Here is a 21,252-nt window from a genome sequence, read left to right on the forward strand (position 1 = left end):
TTACAGGGGGCAAAAAATAAGAATGAAAAATCCATTTAAAAAAAGATTTATGTGCAAACTGGAGAATATGGCCCAAACTGAACTACTTCTGAGAGCTGCAGAAACAACCTTGTGGAGAAGAGAGAAATGGTCTGTGCCCACCACCGCCCAAGTCATTCTTTTGAGTGGCATTTAATTATTGAGAAATGAGCCGTGACCAAGAGATGCTCTGCAAACTAATTTATTTATTCACATTGACTTCATGGGGGGAAAACAGTTACTATTAGCGCACAAATTACACAGCAAAAAGAGAACAGGTTAACAAGTACAATATTGGCAACATATTATACAAATGAAGTCAATTTGAAACTCTAAATACTGTATTTAAATATATCGCTGATGTCGGGTGAACTTCTCATACCTCCAAAATCATCACTTTTCAGGAGATCTCCAATAAGCCACGCTTGTTCAACCATTAACATTGTTTTGTCAAATACAGCAATCCATTGTCAACATTTTATACCGGTCAGTAATTTGTAAAAATAACACCGACGTGTGTACTGACCAATGCTATAGGTTTGTGGAAAAATGGGAAATTTACCAAACTGTGCCACAGAAAATTCAGGCCCAACCGCAGCGATATGTAATTACAACACATTGAATACACCAAGCAACAAAAGCAGCTTTACAGGGAAGTATAAACACAAATAATCAAGTTGTCAAAACCAGACTTTTAATGTCAATAAAGCAATACAACTTTGTACATCAATTACGTGTAATGTTTCGTGACACATATTCTGCAATTCTTGTCATAAATCATTTAACTATATTTCACATTTTTTCCCTCAAAACATGGAACGAAGTCAGGAAGGAGCTGACTGAAGTACAGGCTGAGACTGAATCGGAAAGCCATACAGTGCTGTGAAATAGTATTTGCCCCTTCCTGACTTCTGTGTGTTTTGCATATTAATCATATACAAAGGTTTTAGTTCATTACACAGAGATTACCCATGGAAATACAAAATGCATCTTCTAAATGCCAATTAAATTTATTAAGGCACAAAAAAATCCCAAACTATCTGTCCCTACGTGAAAAAGTAACTGTTCAATCACAAAGTGACTGTGACAAACAACCGTTTTGGGAAAGCTGAGTTCAATTTCACATGCAACACCCGAGCACCGCATTTGTTGAATCAAGAAATTACATAAAAAGAATCAGTCAGACAAGGTGAAATAGGCTACAACATCTCAAGAAACAAACGTATCCTGCCATTCAAGAAATTCAAGAAGAAATTGGAAAGTTATTGAAATCGGAGTCTGGAAAAGGTTACAAAGCCATTTCCAAGACTCCGGGGCTTCAGCAAACTACAAATGGAAAAAACTGGGAACAGTGCAAACATTCCCAGTAGTCGTCGACCAGCTAAAAATACTCCAAGAGTGCAACACCGACTCATCCAGGAGGTTGCAAAATAACCCAGAACAACTCCCAAAGAACTCCAGATCTCACTGGCCTCAGTTCAGGTCAGTGTTCATGACTCTGCCATAAGAACAACACAAGCCAAAAATGGCATTCATGGCAGAGTTCCCAGGCGAAGACCACTGCTGTCCAAAAAGAACACAAAGGTTTGTCTCACATTTGCCAAAAGACATCTTGATGGTCTTTTGGATAAACATTCTGTGGACTGTAGAGTCAGAAATTGAACTTTTTGGAAGATGTGCAGTCCGTTACATCTGGGGTAAAAATGGCACAGCATTTGATAAAAACAACATTATGCCAACAGTGAAGCATAGAGGGGGCAGTGTGATGCTCTGTGGCTGCTTTGCTACTTCAGGACCAGGATAACTCGCAGGACAATGATCCGAAACACAACAGCAAGTCCACCTCTGAATGAGTGGCCAAGTCAAAGTCCCGATTTGAATTCAATTGAGATGCTGTGGTGTGATTTTAAATGGGCAGTTCATGCAATAAAGCCCTCCAAAATGGCAGAGTTGAAGCAATTCTGCGAAGAAGAGTGGGCCAAAATTCCTCCACAGTGATGTGAAAGACTCATCACCAAAACAAATTCAAGTTATTTCTGCCAAGGGTGGCACAACCCATCATTAGGTTCAGGGGGCAATTACTTTGGGACAGGTAGGTTTGGATTTTTTTGTGCATCCAAATCAATTGTCATTTAGAAACTGCATTTTGTATTTCCTTGGGTTGTCTCTGTGTGATATTAAAATTGGCTTGATGAAACTGAAATATTTGTGTCATATTAATATGCAAAGAACACAGAAATCAGGAAGATGGGCAAATACTTATTCACGGCACAGAATCGTATAAAGGGCAGTTTTTATAAGGCCGTCTTAATGTATTAACTGGACATAACAATCAGTAGGAAAGAACAGCAGCCAGACAAAGTTAGCAACTAGATGCTACAAATATTGGATTGACTCATGAATTTGACTGCCAGTGGCATGATAAGTTTGTTTGTACATTTAGGTTTTACTTCACTCAGCGTGAGCTTTCACATTTGCTTACTATACTGTACAAACAATATACGCATACATTCTTTTTAGGGCCAAATAAACAAATGGAGTATTTTTGGGTAGATAGGCAGAGTTATGCAAAAGTAGTCGATCACATGACACTCGCAGCACTAAACCTTACAAATACAAGATCAAGATGTCATACCAAAAGAAAAAGAGCCGTTTTGATATCCTGTATAGTGTTCTTAAGGAACGTCATAAAAACTCTTTATTTTTTTATTTCCCTGAAGGAATTCATCCAATCAACTCATTATGAACATTTATTCAAACCAACAGTGAAGACAGAAATTGTTAAATGATGACACGAACATTTATTTTGGGTTTATTAACACAACTTCTCCGTAGCAACACAGTCAATGAACTATGGTGTTCTGGTGCTGGTTGGGATTGTTTTTTCACCTTGGAAAAGTCACAAGACTAAACCTAGAAAATCGGGTAGCGTGTTCCCTCGGCGAGAACAAGGGCATTTGGTCTTCAGTTTCAGTCAACAGCAGGTGGCAGTACTGTTTACAATGTCAGCCTCTTTGGATGGCTGAAAACAGGTGGGTTAGTCCTCTTAATTCTTATTCCACAAAGAATACGGACTAGAGCAGTGCGGGTACATCGAAAATATTGTCGCAGAGAACATTTTGGATTTGACTTCCTGCTGTTAATACTTGATGAAATTTTTTTCACACATTCATTCATTCATTTTCCGATCTGCTTATCCTCACAAGGGTCGCGGGGGGTGCTAGAGACAATCCCAGCTGTCTTCGGGTAGTAGGTGGGGGACACCCTGAACCGGTTGCCAGCCAATCGCAGGGCACACAGAGACGAACTGTTTCACACTCACACCTAGGGACAATTTTGAGTGTTCAATCAGCCCGCCATGCATGCTTTTGGAATGTGGGAGGATACCGGAGTACCCAGAGAAAACCCACGCAGGCCCGGGGAGAACATGCAAACTCCACACAGGGAGGCCACAGCTGAAATTGAACCCGGTAGATCCGCACTATGAGGTCGACACGCTAACCACTGGATCACTGGGCCACCCGCAATTTTTTACAGATTTTTTTTTTTTTTTTTGGGACTGAGAAATAATTTGACATCAATAGGTCGATGGGTATTTCAAATTTCTCTAAATTAAGTAGCTTTCTATATATTCATGGAGCATCCAGTTGAGTTTTTTTTGGATGCGTGTCAGGAAAATAAACTGTGTCAGCATTTGAATGAGACTCCTTCACATCACTTAGGAGGGCCGTGTCAATGGAACTGACATGTAAACAATAAGATGCTGGCCAAATAAAATTGTCTGCTTGGTTGCCATCAATCCCCTTCGTCTCTTGATGATCATTTCCATTACATTTTATGTTTACGTCTGTAGCAGCATTTACAATCGCTCTTTTGGCTTCTTCATTTGGTCCACCCATATTGGACACTGACATATGAGGATCGCGGACCGTAACGAAGCCTGCAGGGGTGACTGACAATCTCCTCTGTTTTCCCTCTTGCTGCTTGCAGTGGTACAGACCACGAAATGCTGAGCGGAACTTCTGAGACATTGCATTATATATCACGGGGTTGATTGCGCTGTTGGAATAAATGCACGTCCGACAAAATAATAGGAACCAGGCATCCAAATAAGGTGTGGACACAAAAGAGTTGATCAAAACTAATGTTCGATAGGGCATCCAGAGCAGAGCGAATAGGATCACCACCACAGCTAACATCTTTGTCACCTATAGAAAGGAAGAAGAGAGGCGAGGCTGCATTAAACACAACAGTGATTTAGTTTCCACGGAATCACAAGCATTACGGGTTGTTTTTCGTACCACAATTGGGAAAGACAATCAATTCCCAACGGTTCTAATATATCAGCTAGGGAATTATGAGAGAAATCCCATTTTCCTGACATTACGGTTCACTTACATTACGAAATGTCCATCCATACTTATTTTTTCCATACTTATTTGTCATGTCCTTGTTTATGATGATACTAATGCAGCGTGTTATACCGGAGACAAATTCCTTGTGCGTTCTACAAACTTGGCCAGTAAAGATGATTCTGATTCTGACATTATACAGGACCGCTTCATTTTTATCGCATGAGAGATCGGTAGTGGGCGTCACAGGTTTTGCTTTGTGTTTCATTTTTGTTTGTTTATTTTGCAATTTGGGCACCGTTAATGAGAGTCTTGATAAAATGCTAAAATTGAGAATGTTCAAATGGAACCGAGATAAAATACCACCTGTACAGATCATAAATGTCAACCAAACTTGATTCAGTAAATCTGAACATTTGAATCAGGTGTTGGAGTAGGGAAACGTGTAAAACATGGGGGCTCTCAAGGATCACAATTGGGCACGCCTGATGTAGAGCAAACGTGTCATTTCATTTGGGATCCTTTTAAGTTTTGTTTTGTAGCCAAAGTTTGAGGACTATTTTAAAAGTAGTTAAGGAACCACTTGCTTTTAATTCCATTGACACTTTGTTCAATTGCAGCATTGTACTGGACAAATACACAGTTTTTTACCCATTATGGTTTTGAATTTACATTGGACAAAATCTGTTGAACGAGTAGAATACTGGTTAGTTTTACTGACAAGCGAACAATTATTTTGCAGGTACATGGGAACCTTATTCGAAATGATTTTGCAAAATGAGAAACATTTTCATGTGAATTGTGCGATTCGCTACATGTAACCAGTTTATTTATTTTTTTGAACCCTTTCATGGACAGCGGTTACTACAATGGAGAGCTTATCATGTTATCAGGTTACAGAGTGCATGGAAGGATTAAAGTGCTCAGAGGTACGAGCATGAACTTTTAGAATAATGCTCAATGAGATTGTTCTGAGCTGTCTGCAGTTTCTTCTTTAAAAATCAGTGAACGTGCGGTATACCGGGAGATTGTTGTGAAGAGGAAGAGAAAGGTCAATGCGGGTTGGCCAGACAGAGAGATAGCGATGGGAAGGAGCTGCAGCAGGTTAGGGTGAGTAAGGATCGACATGGAAATGAGTTGACAGGTGCTAGTGGTGTGCTGGTTGGAAAGACTACTTTGAGGATGAATTCAGAGTACGTGTTGATGGAGGAGTACAGAGAAGGACAGAAGGAGCTGCATTTTGTCTTTGTAGATCTTAAGTAAGCTTACAGCTCGGTACCAAGAGAGAAACTGTGGTGGTGTGTGCGGAATTTAATGGGGCAGAGAAGTATATTAGAATAGTACAGGTCACGTGTGAGAGCTGGAGGACAGTGGCAAGGTGTGTTGTGGGTGTTACAGAGGAGTTTAGGGTGGAAGTGTGACTACGTCAGGGATCATCAGCACTAAGCCCCTTCCTGTTTCCATTGATGATGGATAAGCTGACAGATGAGGTCAGACTGGAATCGTCATGGACCAAGATGTTCGCAGATGACATTGTGGTCTGCGGTGAGAGCGGGGAGCAGGTGGAAGAAACGCTTGGCAAAGCACTGTAGAGCCATGTGCAAAAGACTAGCTGAAGTATGACAGACTTTAGCATATTTTGTCCACATATATTAATTCTAGGTGAAAGCATGAGAGGCGTAGAGAGGGAACAGTGAGGTTATAGAGAGAAGAGATTTTGAGGGTGGAGGACTTCAAATACTTGAGATGACGATCCACAACAATAGTGAGTGATGAAAGAAGGGGGAAAAAATGATTCCAAGCAGGTAGGAAGGTGAAGGGAAAGGTTTATAAGTCAGTGGTGATGTCAGAAATGATTTAGGGCTTCCAGACAGTGGCCCTGAAGAGGCAACAGAGGGCAGAGTTTGAGGTGGCGGAAATGAAGTTGTTGAGGTTCACTCAGTAGGAGTTACTGTACCTCCAGGTTGAGATTAGAAATTGGCTCATAGACGGACAGCCAAGGTTAGATGTATTGGAGATAAAGTTGCCGAGACAAAACTTTGATGGTGTGGACACATTTCGAGGGTATTATGAAGTACTTTCGATTGGTAGAAGGGCGATGAAGGTGAAGAGAGAAGACTAGAGGAAGACTTAAAAGAAGATTGATCGCGGTACTGAGAGAAGACAGGAGGGCAGTTAGTGATGGAGAAGAGAATGCAGAAGATAGGCTTCGATAGAAAAGGGTGTTCACCTGTCATTCTGAAGATCAGGTTCCACAAGTTGGAAATCTAACGAAAGTGTAACTACAAAGAGGTATTTATTCATTAACTATCAAGATTTTATTTACTGTGTGTGTGTGTGTGCGTGTCTGTGAACATCATTTGTTGGCTTACCCCCTCCCAACACTTAGCCATGACCACACAGTGACCATGGTAACAGCGCAGATATTTCTGAACATCACAGAACCAAAGGGTGTGTGTGTGTGTGGGGGGGGGGGGGTCAGTCTGTAAGCCTCCAGTGATTAGTGTTACAAGTCTCCACTAATACTGCACACCTTTAACCTCGTAGCCATCTTTGCCTCAGTGCTCTCGCTGTCATTATTCCTTTTTCTTTTTTGGTTGGAAAAGCCTTCCCACAACCTTTGTTGAAGCCATGACTTTTTCACTCAAGTGTACAAGCTTCCTTTCATGCAGCAGTCTGTATTTTCACCAAGAGGTAAAGAACAATGGGGAATCCAAGCAGCCTCCCTCTCACTATTTTTGCTAAGACGAAGTATGTCATAAGTGTGTTTTGAGATAAGGTTCCAAGTCCAAACTGCGTGGTACGGCATCTGCAGCTACTTCAGCAGGTAGATAAAGACAAAATGTGTATGCAAAGCAAAAAGTTTGATTTAAAATGAAAGTTTGATTTAAAGCTTTCAAATGATGTCGTTATGAGCAGACCAGCAGTGGGCACTATTGAATATGCAAATTCAAAATGGGATTTGTAGGCTACTTGGGTCTAAAATAACAAGAAGATAAGGAAAATTCCACTCTAGGAATTGGTAGAACATCTCTCTCTGTCTTCTGAATCAAAAAATAAAATGGATTTAGCTCACTGGGCTGTCAAAATGCCACAAGCAACAATGACCCCATATCTTCTTATTCAAGATGCACATCATAAGATCATAGCCGCGGGGGAATCAAATGAGATTAAAACTGACGGCACACTTTTAATCTCCGTTCATAAAAGCGCAATTCTTCAGTGTGCAAAAGTTTATCAATATCCTATCAGATTAAGCGGGCCTACCAAATGATGACTGGAAAAGAAAAAAAAAGTGTCTTTTGAAGAACAGAGAGGGAAAAACCATCAGTGGTATTCACAACACTTCTTTGTAAATCCCAAATCACATTATGCAAATCTTCTGTTCTCCGATGGAGGCTCTTGACTACAGGAGATAGCCATCTTTGAAAACTCAGACCTTGGGCACAGTGCCTCAGAATGCAAGCATGATGAAAAGCCATTTCCTTGGAAAGGTAAGGCTCTTAAAGCATGAACAGGAGTGCGCGGCTTGGGTCAAACTGCCGTTGACATCGATGCATCTGATAGAGGTCAATGTCAAGCAGTGACACGTGGAGACCATTAAAGGAAAAAAACACAATGGTCACAGTAATTTGAAACTGACAAAAGTAATAAGAAGGTAAAACTGAGGAAAATCATATTGCTTTATTTTGGGGTTCTTCTTTTTTGTATTTATTTATTTATAACTCAAAAATTAAACTGGCCTGGAAAAAAGGGATGTTACCCTTAATGGTTTGTTGCACAACCTTTTGAGACGATCAATGCAGTCGAATGACTCGAGTAACTTTGACGGAGCTTTGTGTGCACGGGTGACGGGCCTTTGTTCGACTCCTTGTGAGCAAGTTGCCTTCTCAAGGCTGCATCTTTCAGCTGCTTGTCAGATGCTCAGGAGCAGTGGTTACCAACCTTTTTTGTGTCACGGACCGGTTGAGGGAAGTACATACTGTTCGTGGACCAGCAACCATTTTTTTTTCATTGCCAGTTGTAAAGCACTGGTACTGACAACAATGATAATTGTAGAGTAATTCAACATTTTATTAACATTCATTCCTTTCAATCAGTGTTATTCTACAGCACAACAAATATTTTATTCTATAAATTAACACAGTGAATGTGTGTCGACGTCGCAGGTCTGTCGCTGTGCGGGCCGGTACCAAACCGGTCTGCGGACCGGTGGTTGGGGGCCACTGCTCAAGAGGATATCAGAATAGTCCAGTGATTCTTAATTATTTTCTATCACGTCCCCCCAGGGAGAAGAAAACATTTTGTGCTTTCACAACTCTCCATTGCCACTATAAATACAATATTGTATCATTTCTTGCCCTGCGATTGGCTGGCAACTGGTTCAGGGTGCCCCGCCTACTGCCCGAAGACAGCTGGGATAGGCTCCAGCACTCCCCGTGACCCTAGTGAGGATGAAGCTGATCGGAAAATGAATGAATGTATCATTTCTATATAAAACTGTGAGAAGTACAGCTCTGCATAACATTGTGTCCTTATTAAAGAAAATAAAAAAGAAATAGATTCCGTAAAGCACAGAATAACTTTATTAACATTTTTTCTTAGTCTGTCAGAGGACAGATTTGAAGTGCATCAATTTGCCTGAAATTAAATTTAAAAAATGAATTAATAAACAAATCAATGAGAGGGCTGCCACCTACTGTAGATGATGTGCAAATACACTATTAGTGTACAGCAAAAAGAAAGCATGTTCCCAGGCTACACGCTCCCCCGAGACATCACACCGTGCCCCTGTAGGGGATCCTACCCCTCAGTTTGAGAAGAACTGAAATCATTCAATATTCAATATACCAATTCAAGCCGTGTGATTTGGGTCTTTATCCTGTTGAAAGTCACATGACCTGCAATTGTGACCAAGCCATCTGACACGAGGAAGGAAATTTTGATCCAGATTATAGCTGCTGGCTCGGTAAAAAGCTCCATATTTGTCTCATCCGTCAAGGGGCATTTCCAGAGAGTAGGTAAGAGGCTGGTCCACATGCTTTCCCCAGTTATTTTAGTGACTGCTGTAGGTGTTTCTTACTTGAACAGAGTTGTGTGCTTCCGTTAACTGTGTGCCTGTGCCATTTGTATGGAATTTTCCGAACCGCTTTATCCTCACGAGGGCCATGGGGGCTACTGGAGCCTTTCCCAGCTGACTTCGGGCAGTAGCCAAAGGACACCCTGAACCAGTTACCAGCCAATTGCAGGGCACACAAAGACGAACAAGCATTCGCTCTCACACTCACACCTAGGGCAATTTTAGAGTGTTCAATCAGCCTGCCATGCATGTTTATGGAATGTGGAGGAAACTGGAGTACCCGGAGAAAACCCATGCACCCATGCAAGCGTGGGGAAACTCCACGCAGGAAGGCCAGAGCTGTAATCGAACCCGGTACCTCTGCACTGTGAAGTTGATGCGCTAATCACTGGACTACCGGCCCTGGTTTATAAATATTGGGAATGAAAATGTTTCTGTAGACTTGTGATTTCATTTGGATGGTAGGTTATTCAAGATGGAGGAGTCTTTTCAAGAAGAAGCAATGTTAACACAAGCCATGATATTATCTGGATTTTACATGTGGTATCATGGGCAGTGATGGTGAGATGAAGCCCCATGAACCATCGAAACTTCCAGCCAACTGTGCCGGCTCATGTACCAACACTTCAGTTGGACTCATTTACTCAATGGCGCCATCAAGAGTTCACAAAACAAGTCATAGGACCACAGTGGAAAGTTTATTAGAAATAGGAATATGCTTCTGTTACTTTGTATTAATGCTTGTAAATAAATAAAAAAGTCTAAAGTGGCTGGGCTGAGGGGGTTAATTTTTATTTTTTTTTATTTTTGGGGGGTGGGGGTTGATGACGATTTCTCCTGCTTAAGGAAAAAAATCTTCTCACAGGGCACAGATAATGCTGCTGAAAAAAGGTACGTGAGTGCCAGTTTGAATAAATTAGGGAAATTCTGTTTTCGTCATTGCCAAGACTGCAGTGGATCTTTGTGTATGTTGATGTGCGGTTCTGCCCAAAGTGTTTCTGAACTTCAACTGTCGCATTTGTTGTCAAAGATTTGGATGGGGTTTTACACGTTGGTATTGATTTATCTTCGTCCATAAAATCCTCTCTTGTAATTTTGAGGGTTGTCTTGGTACATTTTGGCAAATTCCAGTCTGGCCTTTCTATTCTTTTTGCTCATTAGAATCTGCATGTGTAGCCTTTGTACTTTTGTTAATCAAGACCCCTGAAATAAACTACATTGTGATACCTCAGCTCCTGTCAGAGGTTGTTGCTGGTGTTCATAAAAGTTGTTTTTGGGCTGCAAATGTCAGTCTCTTGACATGTTTTAATGTTTTGATGTCAAACCCGAATGTTATCAGCCGAAAACGAAAAGAAAAAAAAAAGGAATTAGACAACCTTTCCTGATACTTTTGGATAGGGTGTATATTTTAAATTAAAAATAATGACTGATATTAAAAAGGTTATATGTATTGAGACTCACTAACACATTTGAAATCCAGCCTCAAAACACATCTGTTTAGACAAGCCTATTCACTCGGACCATAAAGCCATTATTTTTATTTTGTTGTATTTTTTTCTTATTTTATTTGATGTTGTTTTTAACATTGTATTCGTTATTTTAACTGCTTGTTGTAAGGTGTCCTTGAGTTCCTAGAAAGGCGCCCACAAATAAAATGTATTATTATTATTATTATTATTATTGGTGTAGTAAACAAATTGGCAATGGCGTTTTTTAGGAGGAACAGTGTATGACATTTTGGGTGTTCTACTGTATAGTTTGTCAACATATCAGTATATTTTTAATTCATAAATATAACAAAATATGTATTTTCATGTATATACTGTATATAATACCCAAACGTAAAAGATTCTCTGGCCTCTGGACCCAAAACATAGAATAACTAAAAAAAAAACAAAAAAACCCAGCAGGCTATGTCGACAGCCAATTTCCGTACAAATCCGGCGAATGTTCCTATTTTAAGCATTCGGTCGCTCTATCCACCTTCGGCCAGTACCGAGGTTTTATCAGTAAGAGCATGTAACGCCTGTGCTGTTCACAGGGCGATTAAAGGTTTATTTACTTGAGGAGACAAGGGAAAAAAAAGTCCAGCAGTGGCAGACCAATACAGTGTGCGAGGCGCAGGCACATCACTCACCACATTGCCTTGAAAATGACAAAAGAAGATGAAACAAAGTAAAAATACAGTATATGAGCAAGATCAGTATTGTCGAGTTAATAGTGAGGAATTTGTTTTGTTCATGGCTTTTATCTGAGTTCTTGGGAGCAGTGGTGTGCAAAGGACAGCGGATGCCTGTGACACGCACCTAATTCTTAGACCCCTAAAGTGTTTTAGATGGTTAGGGTGGGGAGGTGGACACCCGGAGTACTCCTGCCCCGTCATCCCCCACCCTTTGCACGCCCCTGTCTGGCAGTGCAAAAAGGATGTTGGCGCACATTTGAAAGAAACTTGTATATGTAGAAAGGAATGCACCTTTCTTTCTCGTTCCAAATGTTTCCACTGAGAACGGCAAGAAAACTTTACTACACTTTGATGCCATTAGCATGTTTTTTTGAGATGGCATAACACACAGTATCTATTTATCCACCAGTGGATTACTAAAGCAATTATTCCAGAAATACTCGAGCTATACTTACAAAACCTGTGACTAATCTGTCCTAGTGTTGTTAGAGAGCCTTATTACTGTTTGCAACATTATGAGCAAAGTTGAACTGAGCAGAATATTGCTCTCACAAAATACTATTATCACTATGTTGTATGACAGGAACAATGAGTGAATGCCTTGAAATGGCAAGAATGCTTGCCAGCACCTGCAGAATAACAATGATTCGGCTGTTTCCATGATGCGAGAAATGTAGCCATTGTTGTGCTAAATATAGTCAGGAGACAATAAAGCCATCAATCATTGTTTCCACTAAAACAATGTGTGATCAAGCACGTTTATTGAGTGAAGAAAATAAACTCACACGTGTGCAGGCCTACAACGCACACATGCTCTGCAGCAGTAATATCATGTAAACAGCTATCCAACCATAATCGGAAGCTCTTATTCTCACAAGGGTCACAGGCTTGCTGGAGCCTTACAATGATTGTACATAACACGTTTTCCATATTTTGAGTCGTCAAAATTTCAGGTGGCATCCAAAAGTGTGTTCAACTTGTTTCTTAGGGGGATAAAAACATGGGCAGATTATTCGATATAGTGGTGCCTGAAAATACAAATTCAATTTGTTCTGTGTGCAGACTCATAACTATTCTATTTATTATAATGAATACTTAGGCCTTACAGTAAAGACCTAATTAAATAGAATGGTAAGAATCAAACATTTTTTTGTTCATTTCCATGGACGTTTTGCTGCTCCTTCTGGTGCTACCTTGGAGCAATATTATTCAGTCAATCAATATTATTGATGTACCTCAGCGGCAGCTTCGTATTTTAACTGCAGTTGCAGTGTTGCGCCACTATGAATGCGCTGTAGCAACAGCCCAGCGGTGCACAGAAAAGACCTGAAGCAACTACCAAAGAAGAAACATCACATTGTGTTTTTTCTACGCCAGTCAGTACTATCGGCGTTTTCCCTGGCCAATGAGAAAAACTGATAAATATTGCCTGTTTTTTTTTTTTGCGCCCTAACATGTCGCGTTTATTAAAATGTACGTTTCCTTCGTGTCAAAATAACGATGATTTTTAGCCACTTTTTTAAAAAAGTGACCCGGTGAGGAGGAAAGTCGAGTCCAGGTGAAACAGAGCAGTGAAATTAATGCAACGGGCAGTTAACATGAAAAATTCATGGTGGTGACAACAAATGGAAATTTGGTCTGAAACACTAGTGAGGGTCAGAATGCAGGACAGGACCAGTCGGTCAGGCGAGGCTGCATAAATCCGTTTCCAATGAGGAGCATAACCACGCAAAGCCAATATGTACGTCATTGAAACATTCTGTTTTGTTCCTCTTTCCATAACGTCTCAAAAACACACGAGCCAGTGGTTTTGACAAGCAGTGGCTGAATTCGTTTACCCAGCTCAGGCATACCGAGGAAGGCATGCACTATTATTTATGCCAAAAGCACTGTGCTTAGGACACCAAAGATTATGAGAAAAATAAATAATACTGGCATGCACCCTTTAGGTAAAAGGCCTTTATCAGTACTTCTGTTTTTATCTTTGTCTTTTTTTCCACATTCTTCTTTATCCACTTTGACTCAAGTGTAGAATGTCAGTACTTTTGCAACCTCTGATTTTCACCCACAAATGACAATATTGGTTGCATTTGACGCTGCAATTTTACTTGTTGACGGTGTGCAGATTGGAGGCAAGTGAAGCCTGTGGAAATGTAACCATTGCTTCCCGCTGAGACAAGACGAGAACTTTGTTTTCTGTTCTCTCGTGTGCTCTTGTGAGTGTTCAATTCACTTTACCAAACCTAAAGAACTCAAGTTGTCATAAGAAAAATAAAAGATGTATGTAGTTTCAACCTTATAATGTTAGCGATCCCCACAAAGCCAGATTGTAAAGAAAAAGTTCAAGAATAAAAAGGAGTCTTACGACAAATGCGAAAGAAGAAGTTGTTGATGGGTAAAATGTAAATGTGCACGTGACTTACAGACCTGTTTCCTGGAGGACAGTGCATTCTTCGGGTGGCGTGGTCGACTTCTTTTCCCCGTTTCTGTGACCTGTTGGCAGCTAGCACTGGTTTCGGGTTGGTTTGGCAGAGGTCTGGAGGGACATATGAACACCAACTCCAAACTGACCCAATGCAGCATTTCCACTACTGTTCCACTGTTTGTTGATTTGAATTAAATTGAACTCAGAAGACAGTATTGAATTTGCCAACAGTAATGTCCACAACAATTATGTTCTATGGCTTAGGAACATGGGACATGATTTTAACGTGATGCTATCAGACATCAAAAGCATTTTAAAAACACACTATTTATAAAACATTTATGTACCAGTAATATGAGAAAAGGAAACGCATCTTTTTCAATTAGAAACATCATTGAAAGATGGAGAAAGACTGATTGTTGCAAAAAACAGTGTTGTGCAAATACTTAAAATGGACCTGTTGTAGAAGATTACCGTACTTGAATGATATAAACCATTGATATAAATGAATGATATGTCTACTATAATAGTAGTGCACCGATATTGTCAATAATGAAACAGTAATTACCCGAGGTAGAGAATCCGTGCTATCAGTCCGTAGAGCACAATAGCGAGAAGTAATGGGACGACATAGAAAATAGCAAAGTCGATGAGGTAGATGGGCAGGTAGAGCTCCCGCTTCACCTTGTACCCACACTGAACATGTCCATCCAGGCTCACCTGATCACACATTTGTTGGGGAAATAAGAGTGGAGTGAACATTGGAACGCTCATTCACATTTTACATCAGCACACTGATAATGCTCTCAAAATGCCGTTTGACATCCACTTATTGTTGAGCAAGCTGGTGTACAAAAGAGGATCGCTTTAACATTTTATGCCCACGAAAGGTTACCGCTATTGATTGGAGGACTACTAAGTATGTTCAATGGGGAACACGTTTTGAAAACATAATGTAACCCGACCGCTCGATTATTTTGTAGTGTTTCAAACACAAACACTTGTCCTTTCTGCATTTCATATTCCATTTTGCTTTAAAGGTTGCTAATGCTTGCTTGTCAATATATTGGCAACTTGTGTCGTAAAAGGCATTATTACTGTTACCTGTATATCCACAAGGAAAAACCATAATATGCAGTAAATACAGGTGGCGATCCAAACCCCTGCAATGATCCTCTTGGCCCTGGACACTGTGCACACAGTCTGAGCCTTCATTGGGTGGCAGATAGCGATGTACCTGCATATGTGACCAACCAGGTAAGGCACGCCATATTAATACACAATATTAAATCTTCTACCTGAAGAGAATCAAACATTGCCTTCGGAAAAATGTAGCCTCTTAACGACAGCTTTGTAGAAACCGCTTTTAGGTTACAGTTGGCGTTGCTATAAATGTAATGTTACTCTATCCATCCACCCATCCATCCATTTGATTTACTATGTATCTTTATTACGGTCACAGCTGACCTGGAGCCTATCCCGACTGATCTTTGGCAAGTCAAAAAGTACAACCTCGTTTGGGGACCCATATGTCTCAGAGCACATCATGATTCTAATTGTACGTCTGCCACTGCTGTATTTTTGCATTTTGATTCTCGTCAGTCTCCCGGGTGAGTGTGCATAGGCGGGTGACTCCTGCCCACATCTGCGGACTATGATAATCAACTCGGTTGTATGAGGTAAAGTAATTTGCGCAAACATCTATTAAATATCTGCAAATGGCAGGATTGGGAAGACAATGGAGCGAGAAAAGGAAGGAACTGAAAGGTGAAGTAACACTAAAAGGCAAAAATAGAGTGAAAAGGACCTTGAGTCAGGATAGACGACCTGGGCACAAGAATGAGAATGAAAGTTATACAGAAGAAAATTGATGAGCAAAGAATAAAAGTGATGATAAAAATTCAATAAGTACCAAGTAGATGAATGAGGAATCTTTCTCAAAGCACTTTTAAATACTTTGCCGGTTGAATAGCGCTATCCAACTAAAATCTCATTAACATCCAGTCTCCACACAAGATGTCTCAAACCGAAAGTCAAAACCAAATGTGCTCCTCTTCAACCGTGCTGCCGGAATGTTACTCATTTCAAATCATTTATATCACCGACGTTTTCTTACAACGTGGAACATCAAAGCCTGTAACACTGCGAGTGATGTTCTCATCAGAATCGGAATCATTTTTATTGGCCAAGTATGTGAGGGATATTTGTCTCCGGTAGTTGGAGCCACTCTAGGACGACAGCAAGGAGTCGGCCATTACCTTCCGAAGGAGGACATACGCCCCCTACCTCGGCAATTACCGTAGTTAACTCGTCGGCAATACCCTACACCAGACCCCACACCTGTCGGTGATTACCTTTCTACACCCCAGCGATAACCTGCAATACGCATTAGCTGCGAAAAGATATGTATGATGGACCAGAGATTTAGAACAAACACATAAGTAGAGAGAGTCATTAAACAATGTAAGGTGTCCAGTCGTGCGGTAATACTGAAAGTGAGTACCGAGGTGACCATCTACAGCACCATCTTGGTTCATTTATCATTCACTATCGGACAATAAGAAAGGATTGGGCTCAACCAATGAAACCAAATAAAAAGAAAATGCGATTGATGACTGTGCTATTTTATTTGATGAAATAGTTGCAGACGCCTAAAACTATGGTGGTTGATGGGCAAACGTGCTGCAAATGGCCAAACACTGCAAACACAGGAAAGATGCAAACAGAAAAAACAAAAAAACAAATGGAGAAGAAAAAAAATATGCTAAAAGCAGCATTTTTCCTTTTTTTTTTTGCATTTGTTTATAATTTGTAATGTTTGGTTCCACTATGTTGCTGTGATTGCAGCATTTCTTTCTTGCATTTACATTTATTTATTTTATTTTTGCATTGATGTTTTTTGTTTGCATTATACCTGTGTTTGCAGCATTTGGCCGTGTGCAACATTTCTTACTTGCGGCATTTTTTGTTTGGCAGTTGTTTTGTGAGGTTTTTAATTTGCATGTGCGTGTTTGTCTTTTTTTTTTTTGCTTTATCACGTTTCTGTATACAATGTCAGAAAGTTAAAACCAGTTTTTTGATGTGCTTTATCAAAAGGTGAATTGGTCATGCTCACCTTTCCACAGTGAAGGCTGTGATGGAGCAGGATGACACATTGATGCCCAAGTACTGCAGGTAGGTGATTCCCAAGCAGCCGGCGTGCCCAAACACCCAGGTTCCCGTGAGACTGTCTGAGACGTTCGGAAGTCCAGCCGCTACTAGTACAGTTAGATCAGCTATGGCCAAGCTCACCAGGTAACAATTTGTTGGTGTCCTCATGTGACGGGTGGTCAGGACAACAAGGACCACCATGATATTTCCCACAATGCCGACACTACACACCAACAGGACCAAGAAGACAGACACCGTCTTATACTCCAGGGACTGGGAAATGGCAAGGCTGGGACTCAGGGAAATATTAGTTGGGGTGTCAAGTTTGTCAACTCTGGAGCTCGCATTGTCAGTCATCTCTGCTTTTCAAGCAGAGATGTTTTTTTTCTCCAAGTGGGAGTTAATAAAGTCTAGAATCACTTAATTAAAAGAAATTGACATGGGACGTGTTCCTTCCCTTGCATTGAGAGCTGACTCTCATTTCATGCGATTTGATTTAAAACGATTGGAATACTATTTTGTGATAAGAAACTTGCTAGTGGCTTTAGTCTCTATTTGATGTAGTCATCGGGTCTTCATTTCAAATCCCATAATCAGTCACCTAGAAAAATGAAAACATAAGAAAGAGAAGAAAGGGATCAATGTGTATCAATTATCTTTCCAAGCATGTTTAGAGGTAGTACGTCACCGGGGGTATTATTTGGTGAATGGATTTAATTCCCACAGTGACTGTTGGTTGAGTAAACATTCAAAGGGAAAACACAGTGGCAGCAAACCAATACAGTAGCACAAAGTTCAAACACTTGAATAGAGGGTTGTATTCAAACTGCCTACGCTTGATATGTCCTTCACTTGGAGGACTTGTGATTGAAGTAAATTGTGATTGTAGACTTTGAGGTCAGTTTAATTTACTTTAACCTTGGCATAATTTTTAGGTTGTCTTCATCCTGATCAAAATGTAGTGACCGTGGACAACAGTGTGAAAGGGAAGGAGGCGTACGTTACTCTCCTGCCTCATCTCCCCGACAAAGCACAAGCACATATTGGACTTTCTCTCCCAGGTGGGGCGCCTCTAATAAATTGAGGTGGACATGAAATAAAGTAATTTCGTTACACTACTCTGCCGTTCATCAAAATGCATCAACCTCATATCTGAGCACACGCATCAAAATAAGTGGCCTGCTTACATCTCCTTGAAATGATGTCCCCATACATTCTATTTGCATTCTCGTGAAAATTGCAGCTGATGCATTTTCTTCAATAGTTATCCATACTCCCATTATCTCAAGGACGAAGCATTTACCAGCAGACTCTGAGCAAGTGAAGGACAGGATGAATCCTGGACTGATCACCCATCAGTCGCAGGGCTGACAAATAGACAGAAAAACATTTATTATAGAGTGAGTTCCACGCACTTGAAGGTCTTCGGATGTAACAAAGATATGTGAGTAATCAGACGAGTTGCTGTGGCAACCGCTGACTAAAAGGGACTAAGCCAAAAAGTCCAACACCAACCGGAGTCCACAATCAAATGTCACGCAAATTCTGTTTTATTGGCCAATCAACCTTGCTTTCACTCTACTCTTATTTGAATGTTCACAAAAACGTCTTGAAAGTTAAATCAAGACTGACACTCAGTTTTGGGAATTTGATTTATCCAAGGATTTTAGTGTGACTATCAATTGAGAAGCCGTTCAGCAGACTGTACGATCGGGGAGAGACTTTCAACAAATACAGTGATCCCTTGCTATTTATGTTTATCGGGGCTTCAGTGCATCGCGGATTTTTTCAAACATATTCTTTTTTTTTTTTTAAGTCCACTAAAAGTCCACAAAAGGTCCGCGAGAAGCAGCGAAAGACAGCAAAACAACAGTGAGTCACATAGAGCAACATATACTACATGTATATGTTTACTGTATTTTGTTATTCATAAACTAACCTAACTTATACATGTTTAAATCTATTAGTATATAGCATTAAGTCATGTTAATTACTTCAAAATTTACTTCTACATGCATGGAGCCGACGATGAGAAGAAAGGAGCGTTAGCGCGGAGCGCCAATGCGGATTTGGAACTGGGAGTCGCGGCTTGGAGTTTGAAGCGGATTACGTGGGACAGGAGAAGTGAACGAATCTCTTTTCGCCAATGGACGCTACAGCTTCGTGTTTGCTTTCAAAACTTAGCTTGTAGCAGACGTGTGCACATTTTCAGCATGACGTCTCTGATACACTGGTGAAAGGACATTTTGATCCTCTCCTCTTTCATCTATAACTGCTTCAGACAACAAAGTGTATGCAGAAAATTGGTGAAGATTGCACGACTGTCTGTGTCCTATGTGTTGTGTTGTGTTATTTTTGTTATTTTGACTTCAAAATGGCGCCACGAGAGTGGCTGCCTTTCCAGCAGCTCCTATATTTTGTTGTTCTACTTCTTCCTTTCGTAACTTTGCTGCTGTGAATTGGGAATTTCTCCATTGCGAGACTAATAAAGGGTTTCTTATCTTATCTTATCTTATGTATACCATTAAATTTGGCCTCATAAATATTATGTACATGTAACTATATGGAGGGGGGGGTCGCTACTTTGCGGATTTTCGTTTATCGCGGGTGGTTTTGGTCCCCATTAACCGCGATAAACGAGGGATTACTGTACACCACAAAACAGACAAATAAAATGGGTTGCACCAAGGTTAAATGTAATCAAAGATTATCTCTAAATGAGTAAAACCAATCTTAGAATGAGTTAATCTGGTTTTAAAATTAAGCAGAGCTCAGTGGCACCATGGAAATTAATCTCGGTTTAGTAAAGCTCAGTTTAATTGAATTTAGTTCAATTTTGTAACCCCTTTGTCAACAGGTGCTTTTCAAAAAATATGCTTTGAAAATATGCAAAAAAAAAGCACTGATAAAACATTCCACTGTTCTCAAATATATTAATTTGTATTTTTCTACACAAAATAAGATTCATTCATTCGTTCATCTTCCGAACCGCTTTATCCTCAATAGGGTCGCGGTGGGGTGCTGGAGCCTATCCCAGCAATCTACGGGCAGTAGACGGGGGACACCCTGAACCGGTTGCCAGCCAATCGTAGGGCACACAGAGACGAACAACCATGCACGCTCACACTCACTCCTAGGGACAATTTAGTGTGATCAATCAGCCCGCCATGCATGTTTTTGGAACGTGGGAGGAAACCAGAGTCCCGGGAGAAAACCCACGCAGGCCCGGGGAGAACATGCAAACTCCACACAGGGAGGCCGGAGCTGGAATTGAACCCGGTACCTCTGCACTGTGAAGTCGACGTGCTAACCACTGGACTCCCGGGCCACCCACAAAATAAGATGAAAAATATAAATAAATAAACAAATCAAAGAGCGTAATTTCCACTGGTGGCAGATCAGCTCAGGGTCCCGCGCCTGCATATGACGTCGAGCACGGCACAGCTCTTGATTAGTTGAAGGTCAGAATCCATGGAAACAAAAATTGTTTGTGGTAGCCATTTAATACTAAATTCAATTTGAAAATTAATAAAGTTTGAAAAGTTCGGCTAGTAGGTAACATGGAGCTAACACTAACACAGACACGTGTACCTAAAACTTCGCTTGTGGGTATGAAATACTGTAGTACTAGCTCAGTGTTAGCGTCTCCGTGCCTGTGCAAGTGTCACGTCAGGTCTGGCGCTTTGGAGCACCCGGCTCCGGTGACAGTCACACTGGCGTGTTGTTCAACTTTTTTAATGTATATTCAGCAACACTAGAGAAGGCAGCTTACAGGTTGCTTACATCCGTGGTTTACACGTGTTTTTGGAGTTCGTGCGGCGCACCATGGACACGGTCACGTTACCGCTATCGTCCGGGTGCTTTGAAGCTGTCGGCCTTTGAATGAAACAGACTTAACGATTTAGCACGGAGGCAGTGCTCACGCATACAGCATCAACATCAAACTCACCCGGGCCGCACGAACATGAAACTTTCTTATCAAGGCGGGGACCTTATACTACCGTCCTGTGGGTCGCATTTGGCCCGTGGGCCTCAAGTTTGACAC

General features: G+C 40.8%; 1 protein-coding gene across 1 annotated transcript; it reads right to left on the minus strand.

The window, feature by feature from the left end:
- Positions 1-204: 204 nt before the first annotated feature.
- Positions 205-17,564, minus strand: trhr2 (thyrotropin releasing hormone receptor 2). Its single transcript, XM_086109024.1, has 5 exons — positions 17,173-17,564; positions 15,162-15,294; positions 14,626-14,777; positions 14,060-14,168; positions 205-4,226 (listed from the first exon to the last, which is right to left on the minus strand). The coding sequence occupies exons 1-5, from the start codon at positions 17,562-17,564 to the stop codon at positions 3,651-3,653; spliced, it is 1,362 nt and encodes a 453-aa protein (XP_085965150.1). The 3' UTR covers positions 205-3,650.
- Between the last annotated feature and the right edge of the window lie 3,688 nt (positions 17,565-21,252).

This window comes from Hippocampus guttulatus, chromosome 4 (assembly GCF_054856545.1).
Source record: "Hippocampus guttulatus isolate MCC_2025c chromosome 4, RoL_Hgut_1.0, whole genome shotgun sequence".
NCBI classification, from domain to species: domain Eukaryota; kingdom Metazoa; phylum Chordata; class Actinopteri; order Syngnathiformes; family Syngnathidae; genus Hippocampus; species Hippocampus guttulatus.